The sequence below is a fragment of the Pogona vitticeps genome, chromosome 1 (genome assembly GCF_051106095.1).
Source record: "Pogona vitticeps strain Pit_001003342236 chromosome 1, PviZW2.1, whole genome shotgun sequence".
NCBI classification, from domain to species: domain Eukaryota; kingdom Metazoa; phylum Chordata; class Lepidosauria; order Squamata; family Agamidae; genus Pogona; species Pogona vitticeps.
In genome coordinates, this window is record NC_135783.1 from 91,945,130 (window position 1) to 91,971,666 (window position 26,537).

Genomic DNA, 26,537 nt, shown 5'->3' on the forward strand with positions numbered 1-26,537 from the left:
CTAAAATTGTGTGTTATTGTTTTATTTGTAAGCACTGAAATGAAACAGGGATATATAAATTATCTAATGTAATTAAGTATGTAAAGTGATATTGCTTACTAGTTGGACAGCCAGAGCTATTCTATAATTCCACCACAATTAAAAGTATAGTCTAACCCTGAAGAAGTGGCAGTAACATAGCTGTGATTCTGTAATGTCTCTATAAAGTACAAGAGCTGCATATTCTAAGCAGGATAAGGTGAACAAAGCAGTAACATTTCAGTGATTCTGACGTGTCACACTGTTGTCAAAGGCAGAAAAGGTAAATAAGACTCTCTCTCTGATTTGTCTACAAGGTGTTGTTGGAGACTGGAAAAACATGATGACTGTTGCCCAGAATGAAAGATTCAACCATGTTTTTAAGAAAAGAATGGAAAAGCTACCCTTCAAATTCTGCTGGGATATGAGCTTGAATTGACAGACCTTTCTCATTTGCCTTGTACATAATTCTGATTTTCAGAAACATGCTACTTCTTTTTATTTCAAATCAATATGTGAATTTTTTTTACTAACTGTGCTTTGTCTGCATTACTCACATTGTATGTTATTTTTCTAAATTATCACTGGGTGAGAGTACAGTGATGTTCTTGTGCAGCAGAGTAAATCAACATTCTACAAGGCAATTATAAAAATGGGAGCAGCCCAAAGAAACATTTATAACATTGAAACTGGACTTTGCATCAGCACTAAATCTGGCACATATGTAGCATGCAAAATTTTCTTGTTCTGTTCCAAATTTGAGGAGGTTTGGACAAAGGGTTTTTAAGTTACAAGTTTTGAAACATAAAACTTTTTAAACGCCTCTGCAGAAATAAGTGACCTTAAACACACACAAATTAAAAACAAATGAAATAAACTGAAAAGACCAAGAGTGCATATCTTGAAAGAGAATGGTTGGTCTTATCTTTTTTTATTTGGAATAAATCCAGGTTGGAGGAACTGAAATACTTCTCTTTTTAAAAAGTGAGGAAAAGGTGATACAGTTATTAACTGAGCATATGTAGAACAAGCTTACCAGCAAGGGCATTCCAAAGTAAATACATTGTTGTACCTTCATGACCCCAGAAGGGAAATATTTGGAGTGCAATAAAACATCACAGAAAAATCAAAATGTAGGTTTTCTTTGAACATTAAAAAAAAAGTGGCTTGCTTTAGAGAAAATAATGGATTGATGGTGCTCCAATAAGGGACACTTTGCCATGTATCTCCAGGGAATTGGCATACAATTTTATAAGGCATATTCAAAGTATTTCTGCATTAGAAAAGCACAGATCTGTTTGTTCCAGTTCTTGGTGTTTTCAATGAACATTCTTTCAGGATTTCTTCAAAGTGTAAATCAGCTCCAGGTCTGGGGCAATCTGAACTTTTCATCCTGTCAGTCAGGACTCTATTTGCTGACATCTGAAATTAAGTTTAAAAAAGGAGTGATAAAATTTAATAAATTTAATGAGATATGGGGTGACTTTAGAAATGTCATACTGAATAAAGGAAAAGGGCAAAAGCCAGGTCAAGAATATATATATATATATTTCTGGAAGGGATAAGGGATCTTTTAAAAGAAGCAGAAAATGTTGTTTTAAAATATATCTCTGTATTGTATTAATGGATGGTCCATTAATACAATACCCTGTAATGGGGTGCGGGATGCACTGTTGTCTTATCTTGAGGGTTTTTTGTGTGTGTTTTTGTATGTAAACAAATTTAATTTAATTTTTTAAAAATCTGCTAAAGTCCAAAAAATTTGCTGACTCTCAGGCGGAGAACTTCTTAACTCTTTCCTGGCCAAACAGGCATTTGTGCTGACAAAGTGATTCTTTGTCTGCTTTATCTGGGCATCCTAGTAAGTTAACGTAAAGATTTTGGATTGCAGTGCAGAAATATATGACTTAGGCTTCTGAAAAATTCATCTCCTAACAGGTTCAGCCTCTGCCAAAATAGAATTCTCAATAATCTGTCCTGGACTGTTGCTGTGACAGAACACTGGAATCCCTTTCAAGCATTCCACAAAGGGTGAATAGAAAACACAAACCTGGAGAGAGTTCTAGACCCCTACCTGTCACTGGGCCTGTCCACAATGGCACGTAGATCATTGTATTGATCACTAGTGGCATTATTTGGATTAAGCCAAATGACAGCATCCACATGTGTTTCCACTTAGAGTGATCCATCCTTCCCCTTTAAGAGCAGTCATGCACCTGTCTGGCACAGTGCTGGGGCATGCATTCTTTTTGGCACAATTCAGCACAACCCAGATCTTGTTTGGTCTACGCAGAGAGATTATACCTTGCACTAAAATGGAACTGATCATAACGTTAACTCTGGTGATAACCTTGTGACATATTCGGTGGGTTGTGACACTGAAAGGTAAAATTCTTCCTCTAATTTTGTCTTCTTTTGTTCTTAATATTTCCCTAACCGATGCACCAGATTTCTAATACCATGCTAAGTTGATGCATTACCATTTTGATATACCATACATGTTATTTAATAGCAAAAAAGAAAAATAACAAAAAAGAGAAAATTCACCTCAGCCCCCTGAATGATGGCCACAAGGAAAGACAGAGAAAGGGGCTATGTTGACTTCCACTCCACAAGGAAGCATGGCCCTAGGAAAGCCCCAATTATAAATCTGTGTGAATCTGTAACAAGAGAGAAGAGGACCTGTAGCATGATTGCCAGGATATCGCCAGGGTGAACAGAAGGAATCACTCAAGTGAGAATTAAAACAGATCACAATTAAGATGAGAACCTTTTGAGCATGGACCAGGCCACACCAACTTTCTCAGGGTGGACAGGCCCACTTTCTCCAAAGGGAGGGGAGCCATCTGGAGAGAGCATGACCAACGACTGGGATGTTCGCAATCTCCAACGAGGTGCCACATGTAGAAAAGGCAGTTCTCTTCAGCTCTGGAGGGAGTGGCAGGTGGGAGGGGTTGACTTTCAATCTTTCCCTGCTTACACATTGGATTATATTTGAAATAAACAGCATGCCTGAAATAGAGAAATACTCACAAAAGAATCTATGAAACTGACAATATGTTTATGTATATAGAAATATATAATGATATTATTCTCCACACCCCTGGATTAATTTACATAAGTGGGAACATAGGTGATTGGAAAACAAAACAGCAGCAGCTTTAGAGAGTTTCTAGCTTAGATGAGCTTTGGATCTGGACACACACACTTCATATGTTTATTTGTTCATATGCCACACAGAAATGGAAATAGGTCAGCCCAGTTCTTTAGAACTCTCACACTTGATATTGCCTTGATTGTTTCAGTAATCAATTCCAAATAAACCAACAGGGAATTATGTTGTAGGGCAATTGGACAACATTGGCCTTCAACACAGATTTTGCAATAAAAATGACAAAGTCTGATTTTTGTCTGAACTTGTTTGACTCCAAGGGCAAAAAGAGTTTATAAAGGAACAAAGATTCCAAAGGGTAAACTGGTTGATTTTTTTCCTGCTGATGTTATATAACCCAAGGATAGGAAGAATTACAAAAGGACAAAATAGCAAATAGAATGTATGTGGACAAATAGCTCAGTAAGAAAACTTATTGCTCAATAAGAACAAATTGCTCAATAAGAAAACAAGAACTCCCCTGTAAAATTCTCTCCAGATGGGAAGAGGGTGTCCAAATCTGAAATAACTGCAGTTGTTAATCACAGTTCTAGAAGTTGGTAAGCTGTAGAAAAGAATGTTACTCATCTATATCTTGGTGCTGCCTAGTCACTGAGCACACAACCCCCTTTACCAAAGAGAGTGGAGTAAACAAGTTAAATGATCATTGCAAGCATTCGTGAATTAAAATCTTGTTTGTTAAAATTACAAATGAATGACCAAAAAGCTCATAGCCAAAACTGTGGCATAAAGTTCTAGGAGAAAATGAGCAGCATTCTCTTTGATGTGCCTAGCAAGTTCTATATGAGTGGCAACCAAGGGATGACCAGATGACAGTCCAATAAGCTGTTCACCACTCAGGGCAACTCGACTATCATACAGCACATACTCCACATACATAGCATAGACATGTACAGGAAGGAATCTGCTATCGATTCATTGCACTACTCAATACACATCCTTCTCACTTTCAATTTCTCAAGGGAAAAGAATCACATGGAGATGTGTAAATTCCATTTTGGAACCATTCCAAAAAGTAATAGTATTTAAATCAAATGGACTTCAGTCCATGTGGCTCCAATCTTTATCCGCAGCTCTTAAACAATATACAAACACAAAGAGAATTGTCCAAACATCAAAAGGTTGCATGTATAGCCCTGGTCTTGCAACGTATCCGTGATTAGGGTTAACATGCAGAATGTGATTCAAGGCTGTGATGTCAAATACTATAGCAAATCTTCAAGCGTTCAGTGGAATTAATATTTGTTTACAGTGACCCATCAGTTAAATTGACCTTCAGAAGCTTAGGAGTTTCATATCTAGCGTGATCTCCTGGTTTGTGCATAAATTCCCTTCTCAAATGTACTAGGTGTGCCTTTTGGAGACGAAAGCAGAGGTTTAGGGTTCCAAACCTCTCCAATAAGGTCTAGCCTTCTCAGATCCATGATGCCTTTATTGTTGCTCTGAGCCATCAAGTCCCATCTGACTGTTGGTGACTCTAATAAGGTTTTCAAGGTGTGTGAGATATTTAAGGGACAGTTTTAGTATGGTATCACCTTGTAGGTTTTCATGGATGAGTGGGGATCTGAATGCAAGTCTCCTGAGTCCTAATCCATCCTCTATCCACTATAAGATACTGGCCCTCTGAGATGCCTTTGTATGTCCTGCGATTCACAGGAGGTTGATCTTCACCCCCTCTTGAGAATACAGTTCTTCTAGGTGCACCACGGAAACATTCTTCCACCTCAGTATACAGTATTCATATATGGGCTGTGCACAGCACCTCTTTACAACTCTCTCACACAATGAAAGCTATCAGTCATGCACCCAGTTCATCAGTTTGTAAAATGTAATAAACATAAACTTCTTTATCAACTGTAGAAATATGCAGTGCTAGGCAAATGTGAACTGTGTACTTTCAATGAACCTTCAATAGCAAATAAAAATAGGCTAAATAGCACACTCATTCACACTCATGAAGAAAAGCAGGAGAGGGCAAAAAAGAAAAGAAACACAGTTAGCAATATTTGTGCTTATTAGCCAAATGAGCACCATTATCACCTTAAGACCAAGGACTCAGCAAATACTCTTGAAGGGGTGTGGTCTTCTGCAATGATTTACTAAGTGCCAACCTTCCCTTTAAATATTTGGATGCCGGACAATTGTTCAGATCCCTGAGGAAGAGCTCCTAAACGTTGGTTTTGGGGAAGGGCCTGAAGACTGAACTGCCCCGATAAGCTGAAATACTGCAAGTGTTAGAAGAGTCTTCTCTGACTTTTCCAAACAATCTGAGGAGGTAGGTCTTCTTTACATTAGACTTTACCTGCTAGCTTACTGCATGACAGCAACAAGAGCAGGTGAACGTCTCTGGCCGAAAGTTTTCAGAAGCAGCATCTGATTTGCATGGAAATTCATGTCATAATAATAATCTTTTCCCTCCCCCGATTTCTGAGGCCTGAGAGAATATACTTTGAGAGCCCTGGAGAAAAGGCAAGATATTAAGGAAATAAACTAACATAACATAAATAGACAGTTATAGCAGTACATTTTAAAATGCAGATATTGATTGAAAGCTTGATGGTAGATAGTTAAATAAGGAATACTATATCTTAAAGATGTTATTTTTGTGAAAATGAAAAAAATTACTTTGTATATGACTCTGACTCTGTGTGTATATGACATTTTCTGCCATAGAAGATGCTAAATGGTTTTGGATAAACATTAGGAAGGCAGGGTGTTTTAGGATGTGACCTTTAAAAAAAAAACAATTTTAAGCAATTTCTACATCCGTAGTGGTTCTTATTATTCCTCTGCCTCATATTTTTCATCCTATGTGTCCATATCTGCTGGAATTGTTCGTCGTTTAGTTGTTTAATCATGTCCGACTCTTCGTGACCCCATGGACCAGAGCACGCCAGGCCCTCCTATCTTCTACTGCCTCCAGGAGTTCCGTCAAATTCATGTTGGTTGCTTCGCAGACACTGTCCAGCCATCTCATCCTCGGTCGTCCCCTTCTCCTCTTGCCGTCACACTTTCCTAACATCAAGGTTTTTTCCAGGGAGTCTTCTCTTCTCATGAGATGGTCAAAGTACTGGAGCCTCAGCTTCAGGATCTGTCCTTCCAGTGAGCACTCAGGGTTGATTTCCTTTAGAATTGATAGGTTTGTTCTTGCAGTCCAGGGGATTCTCAAGAGCCTCCTCCAGCACCAGAATTCAAAGGCACAATTCAAAGGCATCTGTACAATTCGGCTGGAATTGTACAGAACTAATGCTTTCATTTTTGTTTCATTTTGGACTTTGGGGGACATGCCCTTTTTTTGGTTGTTCTGTCCATCATGCATGGTTACTTTTATTTAATATGTATGGAATCATTGCTCTGCTGACGTTATTGGCTGAAATTCATGACCATTTTCTGTATTCCTCTATCCAGAGCAAAAGAAATGGAATTATCAAATGAGTACCTGTTCAAATACAAAGGAACCTATTTTGTCTCTGGTATCACTACACCAGATTATCTGGATACCCTGGAGGATTTTGAGATCAGAGACAGTGATGTATTTCTAGTCACTTATCCAAAATCAGGTAAGATGTGAAACTGTTCACTCCAAAATGCCCATTTTTAAAAATCTGGCTCCCTTTTTTTTTTGAATAAATTTTATTTATTTTTTCTACATACAAAAACACACACTCATGAAAAAAAAACAAGACAAAACAATACTAGTAAAATCAAAAACAAAAACAAAACAAAACCCCACATGTAAAGGCAGGGGGGAGGCATTCCATACAAAATTTCCATTCTTAAAAGTCTGACTGCATCAACCTTATTACTCTATGAAAATTCCAAGTGTGATCCATCCTAAAATTGTACTAAATTCTAATAATTATTTCTCTCACATCCTTGGCTTCCAATTATTCCTCAGAATATCCGTGCTACCATCATGAAAAGAAAAAAAAGAGAAAAAAAAGAAAATGCATTTCAGCCACTAACAACACCATAAAAAAGTTTAGAGTCTATACAAATATATATTCCATATCAAAATTTCATATGGTATCAATATTTCAGAGAATAAGTATGTTCAAGTATTTCACTTTCTAAATTTAAGCATGTTGCAATTCGTTTCTTTATATATATGCCTTGAGATCATCAATTTCTAATGTTATATTCATCATAAACAGAGTCACAAGGTATATTTGTCTAGCTTAATAATCTCCCGTGCTCTATTAAGACTCTATTTTCCATCAACACATGCATGTATTTCATATCCAGATTTTACCTTTCACCAATAATTCAGAAATTATCCAGATCTCTCATAACATTATTAACCTACAGTTGATTTACATCTTAAAGTATACCTTAAAAGTCCTCGATTTCTAATATTATGTTCATCATACATATTTCAGATTACACAATTAATAATTCTTAATCGCCATTTATCTCCAAATATAATCAGAATCGTTTTTTGTTATAATCATCAATTATTCCTTTTTCCTAATTTTATAATACCATATATGGAACCCAGTTAAACTAATTTGTCTCTGATTTGAATTTTTCCCAATCATCATAATTTGCCATTGAAGCCAAGCAATGCCTGGTTTGTAATCATCCCATCTCCCTTTACGACTTTTTTCTCTTTTCTGATTTCCATATTCACCCATCAAATTAGGACACATCTCTTTTTCACCCCTCTGGTTCACTTTCTCACAATACCCCTCAGTTTTCCTAACCTGCTTTTTAAGGATTTTGCACTCCTTTCTAAAAACCAATAAATCCACTCTTTCTTGTGCTACTGAAATGAGCTGATCTCCAGCTTCTGTTTCAGTACGCTGTTCTTGCGGAGATTCCCAATTCTCTGTTTTTTCTTTAGCTCCGAAAGTATAGTCTGGAGTTCCAAAAACTGCTCTTGAAGACAGTTCATAATGTTAACTTTCATATTCTGAAAGGCATTTATAATCTCTCCGGTTGTATCCATCATCATTTGGAGAAACACAGCTTGCTTGCTTCTTCGGACCAAGGGGCTATAAAGTACTTATGCAGTAAAAGTTGAGACCTCAGCAGCGCTTGTTGTAGAGAATACTTCCAAATTTGGTTTGTTTTGCTTCTCCCAGCCAAAGGCGTAAAGTACTTAAGTCATAAAAGTATGTTCCTCCACAAAGCGAATGATTTATACTGTCCCAGACTCCAGCTTTCTCCAGCTTCGGTTATAAAGTCCTAGTAAGTTAAAGTCCACCTCTTACAGAATTTCCTTAGATCTTCTTTTCTTCTCTCTTTTATTATTATTATAAAAGTTCATAAAAGTTATTATGAATGTGTTCCCATAGATAGATAACGAAAGTCTCTGTCCTTGCCTGCTCCAGCTCCTCTTTTCAGGTGTGACACAGTAATAAAATACCAATCTGTTTGGGTTTAAAGCTTATTTGCCGCTTCAAGATTACACTATCTTCTCAAATCGGCCGCTTAAGTTTATTTTGTAACTTACAAGCGTTGAAACTAATTGGCTCTGTTGATGCAGTCCTTCATAAATCTTCCTGCTTCTCCCTCCTGCCACGGAGCTTTTACAGCTAGGACAACCATAAAAAAAATGGCGTCGACGGAATCCTTTTGTCTAGAGAAGGAGTAATCTGAGGAGGTGGTTGCTTTCCACCCCCCAGAAGTCCTCCGCTCTCTTACAACCCAAGGGAGGGCTTCTCCTCGCCCCCCCACCCCCCAGATTCTGGATTCTCGGCATGCAGCAGAAATCTGGAGAGCTCCAGATTTCTTGCTGCCTCGCTGTTTGTGGCTCCGCCCCTCCTCCCTTTTTAGGTCTGACAAAATTGCACAGTAATGAGCTTTTAGCTCCTTATTAGATGATTCAGCATTTTGGAGGGTGGAAAAAGATTAATGATAATGCGAGTGAAGAGATCTTATAGAGGTATTGCTGAATGAAAATTACAGATGCCATTGGAAAATGAGATTCTTTATATGCCCCAATGGGCAAATAACTGCAACCAGAAACAATCTGAGGCTGCTCACAAGTAGAATGAATGTGAACGTTTATTTGAATCACAGCAAATGAACAAGGCATAATATACATGAAATGAAGGCACAATATAAAAGAAATCAGAGAAAAGCAATGAATTTCTAACACAGTACAATACAATGATTAAACAAAAAGTGTAATGCAGAAAAACTCGAAGTTCCAAATGTAATTATGGTTATACAAGATCGGCTACAGATAGACTTTTATAGAACACTGTATTTGACCTCTAGTGGAAGTTCTCTGTGTTCCCAGTTGTTTAGTAGTCTTTGGTGTAAAGATTGAGAAAGAGAGATATATACCTATGTGTTTCAAGGAACAGGTTCTTGAAGACTCAAGAAACTTTGTAGCCTGTGCATACTTTTCCATTTTCTTCCAGCTGGGAGTAATCATGGATCAGATTCTTCCTCATTTCATCATGCAAAAGTCGAGGATGGGAGAAATCCTCACCCATTTTGCATATAGGAAAACATCAATCATGCAGTTTATGAAACCAACCAAAGATTTCCTTAATGCCATTCCATAGCCAGGTCATTCCATAGGTTGGTAATCCAGTACATAGGCCATATATCTGGAAGCCAGTCCAACCAACATATCTTCATACCTTTTGCTGAGTTTACCCTTGGAGTTCTATACTTGTCTCCCTTATTGCCTCTTTTTTAAAAAACATATTTTATTTTCCAACATAAAATTTAAAAACGTATAAATACAACATCATATATAAAGTGAAAACATAAAACATAAGCTTAACCTACAAGCAATCTTATTTATTGATATACTTTTGCAGGTGAGATCCTCTCCATACTGTTCATTTTGATTCCATTATTACGGGACTTTTCCTTTCCACCAGTCATAAAATAAATTCCAGCTTATGTAGAAAGTTGATTTTTCTTGTCCTTTTAATCTCTTTGTTAATATGCCCATTTCTGCACATTCTAGTATTTTCTTAATGATTGTGTCATTCTTTGGTGGATTGCCCTCCTTCCAGACCTGTACCCATACTAATCTAGCTGCAGTCAAAATATGTAGTATTGGATAATAGCTTTGTGTATTTATGTTATTTGGCAATAATCCCAATAAAAATATTTCTGGATTAAATTCTATATCTTGTTTGGACATTTGCTTAATCAATATATGAATTTTAACCCAATACTTTCTTGCTTTATAACATGTTCACCATGCATGGTAGTGAGTTCCTTCATGATTCTTGCATTTCTAACACTTATTCAACATATTTGGAAACATTTTTGCAAGTCTGGCTGGAGGGAAGTTCCATCTATAGAACATCTTATATAAATTTTCTTTATAGAAGGTTGCTAATGTTAGCTTGTAATTTTTTGTCCACATTAGTTGCCATTTTTCTAGTTCTGTATTATATCCAACATTTTTAGACCATTTTAACATTATCTCCTTAACTTCTTTGGCTTGTGTGTCCCATTGCAACAAAAATTTATACAATTTTGAATTTGTTGTTCTTCTGTGGTAATATTTTATCAAATATTGTATATTCTTTTTAAAATCCTTGTATTTTTTTATTTTTATTGTAGATTGATTGTAATTGCATGTGAGACCACCATGAAAAGATCGATCCTTGGTTCTCTAGTTGAGTTTTTCTCTTCAGAAGTCCCTCATTATATGTTGTGATTTTTTCTCACAATTTAGCAGCTTTGGTTGTATAAATGCTTCCATAGGTGAAATCCATCTTGGTATTTTCACATGTTTTTTAAGTTTATTTTTTCCCCAGACCTTTAACAGAGAATTCCTCATTATATTTCTTTCAAAGTATTTGTGAGTTTTAGTTCTTCCATAACATAGAAATGCATGCAGGTTGTGTCCCTCTAAGTATAGTATTCTCTTATTTTTTAGCTTTATCCATTCCCTAATGCAAGTTAAAGCGCCTGATTGATAGTATAAATTCCAATTTGGCAAACCAAATCCTCCCCTTTCTTTTGCATCTTGTAGTAATTTACATTTAATTCTTGGCTTCTTCTTCTGCCATATAAACTTTTCAATTAGGGTGTTTAACTCCTCAAAAAACTTTTGCTTTAATTTTATTGGTAAGTTCTGGAAAAGGAAGATTACTTTTGGGAGAATATTCACTTTAACCATTGTAATTTTTCCTGAAAATGAAAGTTGTAAATTTTCCCATCTTTCCAAATCTTGTTTATTCTGCTCAAGGAGTTTCACATAATTATCTTCTTTCAGTGAAGAACATCTGGCAGTCAAGTTAATTCCTAAATACTTTATTTTTTTTGTTATCTGAATGCTTGTGTTTGAGATGAGTTGGGTCTTTTTTGGGGGGGGGGTGTTAAATTTTTGGTTAAGAATTTTTTTCCTCTTGATTAATTTCTAGTCCAGCTACCTCGCCAAATTCCTTAATTTGTTGAAGTAAGATTGGAGCTGTCTGTTGGGTTCTCTAAAAGGAAGACCAGATCGTCTGCAAACGCTTGAAGTTTATACGTTCCATCTTTGATCTTTGTGCCTTGTATTTCTTCATTCTGTCTAATTTCTCTATTTAATGTTTCCAATGAGAGAATAAACAACAATGGGGAGAGTGGACATCCTTGCCGTGTTCCTTTAGCAATCTCAATGTTTGGTGTTCCTTCTCCATTAACAATTATTTTTGCTGCTTGATTTGTATAAATTGCTCCTATCATATTTAAAAAGTTTTGTCCAAAGTCCATCATCTCAAGTTGTATCTTCATAAATTCTCAATTTAAGTTATCAAAAGTTTTTGTGGGTCCAAGAATAAAAGAGCCATTTGTTTTCCTGGATGCGCTTTGTAATATTCTAGAACATCTACTATTATTCTTATATTATTCTTCAGTTGCTGTTTTAGGAGAAAATCATGTTGGTCTTCATGTATAAATTGCATATTTTTTTCACTCTTTCTGCCATGATGGACACAAATATTTAATAATCTACATTGAGAAGAGTAATCAGCCTATAATTCCCTATTTGAGTAAAGTTTATTTTATTTTATTACAGTGGTGCCTTGCATAGCGATCGCTCCATTGAGCGATGAAATCACTTAGCGACAGAGTTTGTGCGATCAGAAAAGCGATCGCTTTGCAATGGTCCCTATGGGGTTTTTTCGCTTTGTGATGATCGCAGGGAAGTGATCATGGCAAAGCGACCCTTTTTAACAGCTGATCGACGGTTTCAAAATGGCTGCCAGGAAAACAAAATGCCCGCCCGCTGTTTTTCCTCGCTTAAGAGGTAGCGAAAATGGCGGCGCTATGGAGGATTTTCGCTTAAAGGAACTCATTAATCACGTTTTAATGCATTTCTATGGGCTTTTTAATTTCACTTAGCGATGAAATCGCTTAGCAATGTTTTTTCTGGAACGGATTAATGTCGCTAAGCAAGGCACCACTGTATACTGTTTTTATTCTATTTTTTATTGTTAGCCACCCAGAGTAGACATGTCTCTAGATGGGCGGGACGAACGAACGAACGAATGAACGAACGAACGAACGAACGAACGAACAAACAAACAAACAGACAAACAAACAAACAAACAAACAAACAAACAAACAAACAAACAAACAAACACGTCCACTCCTTCCTTGGGTTTTAATGTAATGTCTCCTTCTGACAAGGTTTTTGGAGTCCTCGCTTCTTTCAGTGCTTGGTTACAAAGATTTTTCAATGGTTTCACAATTTCATCTCGGAAAGTTTTGTAATATTCAGCAGGAAGTCCATCTGGATCGCGGGTTTTCTCTCTTTTTTTTGCTTATCTGTACTTTCCATAATTTCCAACAACGTCATTTCTGCATTCATTATCTTTTTAGTTTCTTCTGATCGTTTGGGGAGATTTGCTCTTTCCAGGTAGTCCTTTATCTTCTTTAGCTGTTACTTGTGCTTTGCAAAGATTAGTATAGAAGTCCGTTATTATACTGTGTATTTGACTCCAGTTTCTCTTCAGATCGTATAAATCTTCCCCCTTATTGCCTCTTCTAGTGTTGCAATTCAAATCAAAAATACACGAGAAAGAGACATTTGCTTTTAGAGGAGAAATTAATTTGACATCAAAGATGAAATTAGACCATGCTGTTTCTATTCATAGGCACAGTGTGGACCCAGAACATTTTAAGCTTGATATATTATGAAGGTCATCGAAATGGGACTGAAGAGATAGAGTCAGTTGACAGAATGCCATGGCTGGATTACAACCTCCGTAATGTGGATTTCAGCAAACGTGAATCACCACGTCTCATTGCTTGTCATTTGCCCTACTACTTGGTTCCAAAGGGATTAAGAAATGGTAAAGGAAAGGTATGACATTCCACTGATTTTGTTCCCTTTAATTTATTTGTCAGCTATATCTTGTTCTATATTAATACATCATAGACAGAAGCAAATAACAGCTCAACGTATCTTGCTAGAATGAGGTTTCTAGGAATTTGCCAGGTAATTTTTTTAAATGAAAGGAAATTCAAAGGGTTTCAGGGTGTGCGTGCAGTGAAGAAAGATGATTCTAGACAAGGGAAGAAAACCAGTGACAAGAATCTTTCAAGAAGATTTTATTTTCCATTGGGAAATGCCTCTTGAAATATCTGTTTCAAAGTGTATGTTAGAGAGGGAAACAAAATGGTTCCTCATCCTCCGGAAGGTTCTCTTTCTTCTCAACCAATTTGTTAAATAATTTCTTTGTACAGAATCATAACAGGAATCAAAAAGACAGCAGTCAGAAGTAACAGAAAACTGTTAAACCCTCACATCATCTGGGTCAGAAGGGGATGCCGTGCAGCCTGTGGGCCTCATGCAACCCTCGAGGGGGCCAAATAGAGTCACCTAGCTCCTTTTGGCCCTCACACCTGCCGCCAAGTACATTTTAAAGATGTTTTTAAAAGGCTCCAAAACCACTTGTGCCTTCTGTGATGATGGTGGGGCACTTTTCAAAAGTATTGCTGAGGTCCCCTCATTAATCTAATTTTAATTTTAATGATTCCTACAGGTTATCTATGTGCTCAGAAACCCAAAAGATGTCTTAGTATCATACTATCATTTTTCCAAATTTACACGCACACTGGAAGAAATAGACTTTGATGTTTTGATGGAAAGGTTCCTAGATGGCAAAGGTAAGAATTTTCTGGCACTGGAATCTAAGACACATTTGTCCCTAAGCTATGTCTGTGATTTGAGAACACAAACTCTGTCGCATAATTGCCCTTGAAACAAAGGAAAGGGCTAAAAGGATAGATGGGGCTTGGGACACCCTTGTAAACCCCACTTCCCTGCCCCACTTGATTAAGCCAACTCCTTGTCTTGAGACTTCTGTCAGTGTGTGAGGCGGAACCTGTGTCCTCTCAGTGGAGATGGGGATTTGGAGGGGGATGCCTCTGCAAACCACCATCTTTACTGCTGTTTCTGTTCTCCCCACAGAAATAGGGCTGGAGAGAATTCAGTGTTTTCAGAAGGTCACACCAGAGATTGTTAGATGGTGAACATGTTCAAAATCTGTTGAATAACTGATCCTCACTAAATAAATGAGATATAAGGAATATTTTTACTCCACACTCAGACACACTTCATGCAAACCAACTTTCCCCATTAACTATCATGTTATGGAAGAAAGTGTGGTTTCATACTGTGGTGAGAAACTGATGATGGAGAATGCTAATATTTCATGCACCAGAACCCTTGTTCTGGTGCATGAAATATTAGCCACACTTGTCCATAGATTACATCTGCAATTTGAGAAAACAAAATCTGTTCCATAACTGCACTTGAAACAATGGAAATGGGTAAAAGGATAGTTGGACGTTGGGATACATGTAGTCCCTGTGTCCCCTTTCGACCTGAATAAGCAAATTCAGATGACAGTGTTGATTTGTTTTGATTCATGATTCATTAAGATCAATGAATCATGAATTATGAATTTACATCTAAGGGATCAATTAAATGATTCATAAATTAATTTTTTTAAACTTAAAAACCCTATAAAATGCTTCCCAGGCACCTAGAGCCAACAAATTCACAGGGAAGCTTCTTCATACTCTTTTGTGCAAGCCCTGCAAGTTGGTGAAGTTTTGGTTTTGGATGTCCATTTTATGCAACCACAAATAGCCCTCCCAGGAAAGCCCCCCCCCCAGCACCTAGAGACACCAAAGTCGCTGAGATGATTCCCCTGGCTCCCCTCTACAATTCCGCCAAGTTTAGTGAAGATTGGGTTTCAGACATCCAAATCATACACCCACAAAATGAGTCCCCGCAAGAACGTGCCCATTAGCAGCTGGTTTGGAGAAAATGAATCTTAACAAAACTTGGAGGGATTGTTGAAGAGAGGTAGTTTTAATGACATTTTCAGATTGTCAGTTATGTAAATAAGAGCACTAAGCTTTTGCTTTAGATGGAAAAGGCCTTACCACACAATGTGACAGGATTCAGGACTAGTAGTCAATCCCCCACATTGAAATCATAGTGCTTTGCTTTTGCACACACACACACCCACACCCCCACACCCCGAATTGCCTTCATCACTGAAACAACACCTACAGATACAGAGACCCAATCTTTATAAGAACAAATGGCATGGGGAAAAGCTTGTTCAAATTCTTCTGTTTTGAAAAAGTAGAAGCCCTCCCCCCTGGAAGCAGTGAAATAAATCCAATTCAGAAACAAATCGGCTCGACCAGTTTCAACCAGTCTTCGCATTATGCGGTTAATAAAAATTCTTTAAATTCCCCTATTTTATATGCAAAGCAAATCTCCTGGTATTTGACCATGTAGTCACATTCATAGTGCAATCTGTTTGCCAGTTGCATTAAATAAAAGCAAGTTTGACTGACTGGAGGTCTCATTTATGGACTGTGTAACTGATACATCATTTGAGTATGGTGTTCACAGGAATATTTTGATCAGATATTTGTAGCAATGTTCCGAATCATTTTTATAAGGATTACAAAATACTACGTATGATTTTTTAAAAGTATACGTACTGACTACCCTGCATGGTAGAACAGGCATTTCAAACACTTCCAAATGACTTGTTGTGCCATCGCAGGCAGGTGTCATATTAGCCCCAAATATTTTTCTGCCTAAAAGAATGGACAAAATAGCACCGCCCTCCATTCCATGTACCAGTGGTTCCCAAACATTACCCCCCAGATGTTCCCAGAGATCCTGGCCAGCACAGCTAGTGGTGTAGGCTTATGGCGTTTTAAGATCCAAGTACACCTGGGGACTGGAAAGACAGTCACTGAAGCTGTTGCATCATCCATCAACAGAGGCCACTCCCATCTAATGCAATAGGGTGGCAGGTGGATGGAGAGCAAAGCATGCACACAGCTCTAGTTTTAACATGTCCTATGGGATCTGACCCCTTTAAAAGATGTCATTCTTTGCTTAACCCCCCTGGGGAATTCTAGCCTGTTAGAATTGGAACTTTCCAACATACACCAATACTAAACAAGTCTGCCAAATGGCATTTTTATCAATTCTGATTTTTGTACGGAACTGTGTTTTTCTTTTCAGTGGTGGCTGGTTCATGGCTGGACCATGTAGAAGGCTGGTCTGCTCACAGGGATGACTTCAATATTCTCTTCCTTACCTATGAAGAAATGAAGAAGGTAACTCATAACACTCCTTTCCCAATGAATATTATACAACTGTCCAAATACCCCTAAGTTTGCCATGGACTCTGAGGTCAAAGGAAAAGGCAGACAAGTGTCTAAATGGGGAGGCGAGGGACGTTTCTTGCAGGCTTTCCTCTTGGTTGCAATTTAGCAGAGCATGCATAGTTCTCTTTAAGCCGTTAGGTGTCGGTGACAGTAACACCTTTTTGCCTGTATATAACAGCACTGAAAGCTGTCAACCTGCTATCCTGGAAGGCTGAAAATCTGGCTGAGTAAGAGTCAAAACCAGCAAATTAAATAACACTGGGGCCAGTATACAGCCTTGCTTAACTCCATTGTGTTTTGGGATTTGCATCTTCTTTTCAAGTTTTTATTATCTCCATTACACACAGCACCCTGAATGTTAGCTGAATTTAGTTCCTTGAATATCATGTCCTTCCTTTGGATCTAGGATCGTAATAGATATTTCCTTGAAATATGTTCTGTTCCAAGTAAGACAGCTTTCTGTAGTTGGTGTGTCATGATTTCATTTACACCCTGAATACAAAGAGGATTTTATAGGTCTTTTGGTCTTGCACCTAAAACACCAATTACAAAGAGAAGAATTTTAGTTTTCCCATAATTATTAAATTTCAACTTGCTTGTTGTTATTGAACAACCAGTCACGAAGAGGAAGTCTGCCTGAAGAGAAAGGTATTTGCCTGTTGACAGAAGGACAGTAAAGACAGGGCCAGTTTGGCCTCCTGTGGGAGGGAGTTTTAAAGTCTGGGAACAATTAAAGAGAAGGTCCTCCCTCCCTCATGTCCCCACTGAATGCACCCATGAGGATGATGGGAGTGAGAGAGAAAAATAGGGACAGAAAAAAAGAAAAAAGAGGGAGAGAAAGACCAGAATCTTCTTGCCTGGTTATTCGGGTAGAACACAAATGGCATAAGATTTGGAGGCAAAAGCCCTTAAGGTAAGGAACAATCATGGACATTATCTGTCATATACTGAACTATGTGACTCGACATGCAACTAATAATGTGTATGATGCTTTCTTCTCTTGAGACATTTTGCTTCTGAAACTTGTGCTATTTTTATAGCTATGTAAGAGGTTTTCAGCCAGGGAGAATGTTAAAAATCAACACATATTATTCAGCTGAGTTCAGTTTCTTTGAGTTCTCAATATGTTTCTTGAAGCACTTTTCTATACAATGCCTTTCCAAAATTGTTGCCTTTATTATCCATGTATTAGCCCTGATACAACATCTATGGAAAGGTACCATTTTCTCATAGCCGCACATGACAAAAAGAATCTATTTGGATGTTTCTGATAGACTTAGATGCCACTTATTAACTTTGAATGTTAATTTTGTGAACCTGACAGAAATTGTTTCAATGGTGGGAGTGAGGACATTTTGTTCCATTGCTTCTTGGGGTACTTTTTCCTTGGTGTAACTCCCAAGCAAATTTGCCCCAAAAGCCTACATTTTGCACCATAAGTATATTTCGAATATTTATCCTTGTGTTGTGTTTGTGTGATTTTTATATATTTTTCAATTATTGATCTAAATGGTCTATGAATCTTAATTATTTTCCAATGAATTATCTTTTATTGCTCCTAATCTAATTATTGGATCTACAGATATTGTCTTGGCTAGTGCAGTCTTTTGGTCTATATACACCTTTGTCTGTCCATTCTCCGAAATGCTGAATTTTATCTGCAAATAAATAAATAAATACGCTTTTTGGTTCAACCTGTTATATCCCTTCTCTCTGATATAGATGTCAAACATGCTTTGTTTTGTCACTTGATCTTTCATATTATGTTCTATAATAAGAATAATAAGAAGAATAACTGTAATACAGTGGTGCCTCGAATAGCGAGCGCCTCTATTAACGAAAAAACTGAATAGCGATTAGGTTTTCGGGGCATTTTTTCGCTTTGAATAGCGATGTTTCCTATGGGCGATTATCGAATAGCGATAGTCGGGAAAAGCAAGCTCGCTGGCCAGGGAGAGATCGGCTCCCTCTTTTCACCCGACACTGAGTTCCCTTCGCGCTGGGCTGAGCTCCCCCCCCCCGTGCGAAGGGAACTAACTCACCATCGGTGCAAGGAGGGAACCGATCTCTCCCTAGCCAGCGATATACAACTATCTTCGCTTTATATAATTCATTTCCAATTCTGTGTTGTTGTTGTTGCTGTTGCTGCTGCTGCTGTTGTTGTTATTGTTGTTTAAGTTTTAGTTTTAGTTTTAGTTTTATTAGTTTTATTTATATGTCACATTTCTCCCAACAAGGGACCCAAAGTGCCTCACAACATTAAAATACAAACAATTTAAAAACACAGTGTTAAATATTGAAATAGAAATTAAACAATATACGATTTAAAATAAAATTAAAAGATTAAAACATGAAAATTTTTAAAAGATTAAAATTATCTACTAAAATGGGGTTTAGGGATTCAGCCATATTAAAAGCTGTTAAAAGCCTGCCTGAAGAGATGGATCTTTAGCTTTTTTCAGAAGGATAACAGGGCTATCCTGATCTCCCGAGGGAGAGCGTTCCATAGTCTGGGAGCTGCCACAGAGAAGGCCCTCTCCCGTGTCCCCATCAGCTGTGCTTGTGCTGGCCCTGGGACTGAGAGGAGGGCCACCTCTGCTGATCTTAATTGCCGAGAAGGCGCATATAGGGAGATACGGTCCTTCAGGTAGCCTGGACCTAAGCTGTATAGGGCTTTATAGGTAATGACCAGCACTCTGAATTGGGCTCAGAAACAGGTTGGTAGCCGGTGCAGTTCTTGGAACAGGTGCTCCCTGTAGCTGAGTCCAGGCTGCAGAGTTCTGCACCAGCTGAAGTTTCTGAACCGTCTTCAAAGGGAGCCCCACATAGAGCATGTTACAATAATAATCAAAACAGGATGTAACTAAGGCATGGGCCACTGTAGCCAGATTCGACATCTCAAGGAAAGGGTGCAGCTGGTGCATCAGCTTTAGCTTTTTTTTTTCAAGTTTCTCCAAGATATTTTCACTTCTACTAGGATTGCTGATAAGTTTGTTGCATATAACAGGTCATGTACAAAGAATTTTATTTTATTTTATATTCTCCTGCTGTTTTTATTTTGATGCCCATCCATTTGTGTAACTTTGTGTTTGTGATTTTCATCCTTCCTTCTATCTATGCAACCCATTTATTTAATACTTAGGTTTTAGCTGTCTTTTTCACAAACACATAGGAAAAGATTCCAGGGTTCCTCTAAAACCTCTCAATGTACGTTTTTCCACTTTGATTGCTTTTGTGTGGCCTGTTATCCTGGGTTGAGCCATTACGTTAGAATCTAGTGTATCTGTGAGTCTCATATGTAAATCATATCATATTTCAGGATCTGAGAGGCTCTGTATTGAAAATTTGCAACTTCCTAGGGAAGAAGCTGACTGAAGAGGAGGTAGATGCAGTGGTGGATAATGCTACATTTGATAAAATGAAGAAGGATCGAAGGGCAAACTATGAAAACATGGAATCTGATATCGTAGATCACACAAGAGGAAGCTTTCTTCGCAAAGGTATGACTGTGGCCAGTCCAAGGACTTGTCTACACGGACTCTTTTGGAGCGGGCTGGTATGGGCTAACTGGGGTGACTCAGGTTCAGGTAGAGATGTGATATGCCATTTGATGTGATCCTTGCATATCAGAGTTAAAACAACCCTATTTGTTCTGGCTCCTTCCTGTGACAAACCCAGACCTACTGGGATATGTCACACAGTTACACTAAGCTGCCACCAACCATTCCCTTTAAGAAGTCACACAGACCAGGGATGGATTTTCAAACAATAAAAAGAATAAGGTTTATTTTAAATACACACACAGGAAAATAAAATAATCAGGTGCATCAGATAAAGTAACGTGGCTTAGTTTCACTTATACATACATACAGTTTGGTTCACACAGAACCTTAACTTAAAGCGCAGACCCTGAACCCATCAGTTCTGGCTAACCAACAGACACCTGAACCTATCAGGTTGGTACTCTGACACACAGTAGTACCCTGTCTGACACACAGACTCCCACAACAGCTTCTTCTTCCCAGCTGCTGCTTCGTCACAACCCAGTGTCTCTCAGTGTCTCCTCAGTGTGTTCTTCACCACACAGGCATCACATATTTATACAGTACAGCCCCTCCTCCTGATGTCCCGCCTTCCACTCCCCATAGGATGGAACTTTCCCTCCAAACCCATGACAGACAGGTAACATCAGTGCTGTATGTAACACCTCCCCTCTTTATAAGTTGTTTTGTAGGGGGAAAGCTAACGTGCTTTTCACCAAAAAACAACCTGTACAAAATACACAACAACAGTTATACATACCATATTATACTTACTCACCCTTACACTCTAAGTTAAACCATAGCAAATAAGCATTTAAACATTTACCATATACATTACATCAATTTACCTTTATTCATACAAACCAAATTCAAAACCAGGTACATTTTACTTTTTGTCATCATTATATACACATAGTCCATGTTCTTTTGCCGTCTTCATTCTTCAGGTCTTCTTGATAAGGCGTCAGCAACACAGTTCACTGACCCTCTGACCACCTTCACTTCAAAGTCATAGTCCTGTAGGTTTAAAGCCCACCTCATAAGTTTGCTATTGTGGGTTTTCATTGTCTTTAACCATTGCAATGGTGAATGGTCAGTACACAGAATAAAATGTCTTCCCCAGATGTAAGGCTTGGCCTTCTGGATCGCGTAGACTATGGCCAAACACTCCTTCTCCACGGTTGCCAAATGTCTCTCACCTTTTTGAAGTTTCCTACTCAGGTAGGACACTGGATGCTGGTCACCATTCTCATCCTCCTGGCACAGAACTGCTCCTACCCCGCTGTTAGACGCATCGGTGTAGATGATGAACTCCCGGTCGAAGTCTGGAGCACGCAGGACAGGATAGTTGATTAACGCCTCCTTCAACCTCTGGAACGCCGCCTCACAGTCGCTGGTCCACGGGATGCGGTCATCAGCCTTCTTCCTCGTCAGATCGGTCAGCGGAGCCGCAATCTCGCTAAACCTCGGGATGAACTTTCTGTAGTAGCCCACCAACCCAAGAAATGATTTGACTTTTTTCTTGGTGTTGGGTCTAGGCCAATCACGAACCGCTTCTATTTTGGCCTCCAGGGGTTTTATCACTCCTCCCCCTACCATGTGACCCAAGTATTTGATTTCTGGGCTACCCAGCTGACACTTGCTGGCCTTTACTGTTAGCCCTGCTGCACTTAACCTCTGCAGCACTAACTCCAGGTGTATCAGGTGATCTTCCCAGGTATTACTGAAGATCCCTATGTCGTCAATGTAGGCCACTGTAAAGTCACTGAGCCCTGCCAAGGTCTGGTCCATCAGCCTTTGGAATGTGGCTGGTGCATTTCTGAGACCAAAGCTCAGGACTCGAAACTCATAGAGACCAAAAGGGCTGCAAAAGGCAGTCTTTTCTTGATCCCTGGGATCAATTCTTAATTGCCAATATCCCTTTACCAGGTCCAATGATGAGATGAACCGACAACCCCCTATGGTTTCAATCAGGTTGTCTAGCCTGGGCATTGGGTAGGCATCAGGAGTGGTTACACGGTTTAATTTCCTGTAATCGACACAAAACCTAATGCTCCCATCAGGCTTGTCCACAAGGACTATCGGAGAGGACCAAGGACTAGAAGAGGGGACGATTATGTTCTCCCTCAGCATTTCGTCCAGCTCCTTCCGCACCTTGTCCCTATAGGGTCCCGTTACTCGGTATGGGGATACTGCCTGCGGGGGTGCATCCCCTGTATGGATCCGATGCATCACTCCCTTCACTATCCCCGGCTTGTTGGAAAACACCTGTTGATATTTACTAAGCAGCATTTTTAGTTCTTGCTGCTGGTCTTGGGTGAGTGCAGGACTGATCTTTACCTCCTCTGGGTTGTATTTTACTTCCCCTCTACCCTCCCAGAAGGGCAATTCAGCTTCCTCACTCTCAGCTGCTTTTATCGCGAATAAAACCCTCTGTTCCCCTCTGTAGTAGGGTTTTAGGGCGTTCACATGAACCACCCTCCTTGCTTGGTTCTCCTCCTGCTCTATTAGGTAGTTCAGGTCTGACATCTTGGAAATGACCCTATATGGTCCTGCCCATTTGAGCTGCAGTTTATTCTCTCTGCAGGGCCTAAGCCAAAGCACTTCCTCCCCTGGGTCAAAGTGCCTCTCTCTAGCTTTGTGGTCATACCATGTTTTCTGTCTGACCTTCTGAGCTTGCAGGTTTTCTGCTGCCAGCTCTAGATTTCTCTTTAGGTCATTCATCAAGGTGTCTATGTAAGTCACAACGTCTTGTGGGTCATCCTGGGTGATCTGCTCCCAATTTTGTTTGATCAAATCAAGGGGCCCTTTCACCCTTCTTCCAAATAAAAGTTCAAATGGACTGAACCCGGTACTGGCTTGTGGCACTGATCGATAAGCAAACAAAAGGGATTGCAGCTTCTGGTCCCAATTGTTTGGATTCTCTGCCAAGTAAGCCCTAATCATGCGCATTAGAGTCCCATTGAACTTCTCAGTTAACCCATTACTTTCCGGATGATAGGCAGTGGTTTCCTTGTGCTTAATTCCACAGATTTGCCATAAGCGTTTCATGAGCTTTGATGTGAACGATGCGCCCAAATCTGTGATTATCTCTGAGGCAAATCCCATCCTGGACATGTACCCCACCAAAGCATCTGCCACTGTGTTAGTTTCAATGTTAGTCAAGGGTATGGCTTCAGGATATCTTGTGGCATGGTCCACAATTGTTAGAATGAACCTATTCCCCCTCTTTGTGGCCTTGGGCAAAGGTCCCACAATATCCACCCCTATGCATTTGAAAGGAGTGTCAATCACAGGCAAAGGGCACAACTTTGCTTTGGTCCTGTCGCGGTTATTCCCCTGCCTTTGACACACATCACATTGTTTACAGAACTCCCTGATCTGCTTCCCTATGTCAGGCCAGTAGAAATTCTGTGTGATTCTCTGCTGTGTTTTGTTCACTCCTAAGTGTGCAGCAAACATGTCAGAGTGACCCCTTTGTAAGATCATGGGGCGATACTTTTCAGGTACCACCAGCTGACTTCTGATCCCATCTCCCCCTTTTGAGATATTCCTCAGGGTTTCTCTATATAAAATCCCCTTTTTCTCCAGAAATCTCACTGGGGTTTCAGGTGTTAGCTGGGCGTCAGTCACCTGTTCAAAGCACTTTTGGAGAGTGGCGTCTGCCTTTTGCTCCTGTCCAAATCTGCTGTCTGTGGTTAAGGTTTCCACCACAGCTTCTGAACTCCCCTCTGCTTCCGTCTCTGGCTCATCATTACCCCCCTGAACTGTCCCCGTGGTGGCTTGTGAGCGTGTAATCACTAGCACCCGTTTCACATGTTCAGCCAGGTCATTTCCCACGAGCACGGCTGCTGGCAGAGTCGATGAGATCGCTATCCGCCAATCTCCCCTCCAGCCTTGAAAGTTGACAGGTACCTCTGCTACTGGCAGAGAGATTACCTGCCCCTCAATCCCTGCCACCTTTATGCTCTCATTCGGGATTATAAACTCCCTAGGAATAATATCTGGATGGCACAGGGTTACCTGGGAACAAGTGTCCCGCAGCCCCCTATACTGACGGTCAAGTATACCTACGTCCACCCCGGCTGTCTCAAACAACTGAGAATCTGTTTTTATCAGCAAGCAGCGCTTTACCTCCACAAGAGGACCATTTTCCTCAGCCTGATCAGCAGAGATAGCTGTTCCAGACTGAGTAGCCATGGCAACAGGCTCCCTCAGTGACACTGAGCTTTGCTCTTTCTGGACACAGAACACAGCTTTTGGCTTGGTCCCACTAGACTCCTGAGGCACCATTCCTTTTAGCTGCTTTAATTTCTCACAATCTGAGATTAGATGACCCTTTCCCTGACAGAAATAGCATTTTCTGGTGTATTTTGATTCTCTCTCATCTTGTTTTGGTTTTCCCTCCAAAATCTGAGGTCTTAATTTCATGTCTGAGGGCTTCCCTTCACCATGGGCCCCTCCCCCTTGCTGGCTTTTCCCTGGTCCCTGAGAGTACTTGCTGTAGGTTTCTTTGGGTTTACCTACAGATTTCCCCTCACCCAAGGGCTTTCTTATTTGGGAAATAAAATCCGCGATCTCTGCGGCTGCTGCCACAGTTTTTGGTTTCCTTTCCCTCACCTGGAATTTCAATTCCCCTTGCAGGACTGAATAGAACTGTTCCAGTGCTATCAAATCTTTAAGCTGCTCATAGGTCTCTGTTCCCTCCTGCGATAGCCATTTCTCAAGCAGCCTCACCAATTGGGCCCCCACTTGGGTAAAAGTCTGCTCTGGCTTCTTGGTTAGGGACCTGAATCTTTGTCTCAGCTGCTCTGCATTTATCCCATGTCTGGCAAACACCAGTTTTTTAAACTCTGCAAAATCTTTCATCAGTTCCTCAGGCATCTCGGCATAGACCTCAGCCAGGCTACCACTGATTAAAGATCGCATGATGGTCATCTTCTCAGTTTCCCTCACTGAGAAGTCCACAAACGCTCTTTCCACTAAGGAAAAGAACACCTCAGGACAATCTCCCTTGTGGTACACCGGGAATTTCTTCAGGTCAGCTTTAGACAATTGGCCTCCCTCAGAATCCCTATTATTATTATTGTTCTGGTTCAACAGTTCCAATTTTCTTAATTCAAACGCCATTTTCTCTCTCTCCATTCTTTCTTCCCTCTCCATTCTCTCTCTCTCTCTCTCTAATTCAAATTGCCTCTGCCTTTCCCTTTCCCTTTCCTCCACTTCAAATTGCCTCATCCTCAGTTCATGCTGTTGGACTATGAGCAATTTTCTAAGTTCTGGGTTCTGCTCTCCTGTGCTGTCACCTTGCACTGAGCCAAATTCATCCTCAGAACCTTGGTCAATCTGGGGGTCTTTCACTTCACCCATGTCTGTTACTTGGCTTCGAGTCAAGGGCATAATCCCCCCTCAGAACAGGCTGCTTTAAAAAGTCAAGCCTCAAAATAAAACGACCACTTTTTTCCTCTTGCCTCAGAACCAGCTTTCCCTAGAGATTGCTGCTGTTCTTCAGCACTACTTGCAACAGTATCGAGTCAGAGCCTACCCCCCTCTGCTGGGCCTCTCAGCTGGCAAGCTAGCTCACTGTTGCTACGCAGTTTTGCCTCAGCTTTTTCCCGCCAAAACTAGGCTGCCTCAGAGCACCTTAATCTAAGTCTCCCCAGTTGGCACGTTCTTCTACTAGCGCACCTCCCCGTGAGGTACACCTAGAAGATTACCTACGCGCCTCAGACTGTCCCTGACTAGACCCCCCCTTGCTCTGGGCACACTTGCCAAGGCTTTGCTGGACCGCTGGACAACTGGACCAGTCGCATCCCACACGCTGGACACCAATCAATGTGACAAACCCAGACCTACTGGGATATGTCACACAGTTACACTAAGCTGCCACCAACCATTCCCTTTAAGAAGTCACACAGACCAGGGATGGATTTTCAAACAATAAAAAGAATAAGGTTTATTTTAAATACACACACAGGAAAATAAAATAATCAGGTGCATCAGATAAAGTAACGTGGCTTAGTTTCACTTATACATACATACAGTTTGGTTCACACAGAACCTTAACTTAAAGCGCAGACCCTGAACCCATCAGTTCTGGCTAACCAACAGACACCTGAACCTATCAGGTTGGTACTCTGACACACAGTAGTACCCTGTCTGACACACAGACTCCCACAACAGCTTCT

General features: G+C 39.9%; 4 protein-coding genes across 5 annotated transcripts in view; 3 read left to right on the forward strand and 1 right to left on the reverse strand.

Annotated features, from left to right (window-relative positions):
* LOC110070931 (amine sulfotransferase-like) overlaps window positions 1-5,115 on the forward strand; it is a 32,680-nt gene extending 27,565 nt beyond the window's left edge. Inside the window, exon 7 of the mRNA XM_078384826.1 lies at window positions 336-5,115. Coding sequence (XP_078240952.1) covers window positions 336-457 — 122 coding nt within the window. The 3' untranslated portion in view covers window positions 458-5,115. The remainder of the gene's footprint in view (window positions 1-335) is intronic.
* A 229-nt stretch (window positions 5,116-5,344) lies between these two features.
* The window catches only part of LOC140706618 (amine sulfotransferase), a 32,791-nt gene continuing 11,598 nt past the window's right edge, over window positions 5,345-26,537 (forward strand). For both annotated transcript variants that reach the window (XM_078384830.1, XM_072997533.2), the window contains exons 1-6: window positions 5,345-5,465; window positions 6,599-6,750; window positions 13,252-13,460; window positions 14,143-14,266; window positions 16,662-16,756; window positions 20,127-20,307. In XM_078384830.1, coding sequence (XP_078240956.1) covers window positions 6,609-6,750; window positions 13,252-13,460; window positions 14,143-14,266; window positions 16,662-16,756; window positions 20,127-20,307 — 751 coding nt within the window. In that variant the 5' untranslated portion in view covers window positions 5,345-5,465; window positions 6,599-6,608. The remainder of the gene's footprint in view (window positions 5,466-6,598; window positions 6,751-13,251; window positions 13,461-14,142; window positions 14,267-16,661; window positions 16,757-20,126; window positions 20,308-26,537) is intronic.
* LOC140706619 (amine sulfotransferase) overlaps window positions 20,169-26,537 on the forward strand; it is a 40,284-nt gene continuing 33,915 nt past the window's right edge. The window contains exon 1 of the mRNA XM_078384836.1: window positions 20,169-20,307. The gene's annotated coding sequence lies outside the window, so the exon portion shown is untranslated. The remainder of the gene's footprint in view (window positions 20,308-26,537) is intronic.
* The window catches only part of LOC144586492 (uncharacterized), a 1,082,363-nt gene continuing 1,076,297 nt past the window's right edge, over window positions 20,472-26,537 (reverse strand). The window contains exon 2 of the mRNA XM_078384807.1: window positions 20,472-25,561. Coding sequence (XP_078240933.1) covers window positions 21,286-25,561 — 4,276 coding nt within the window. The 3' untranslated portion in view covers window positions 20,472-21,285. The remainder of the gene's footprint in view (window positions 25,562-26,537) is intronic.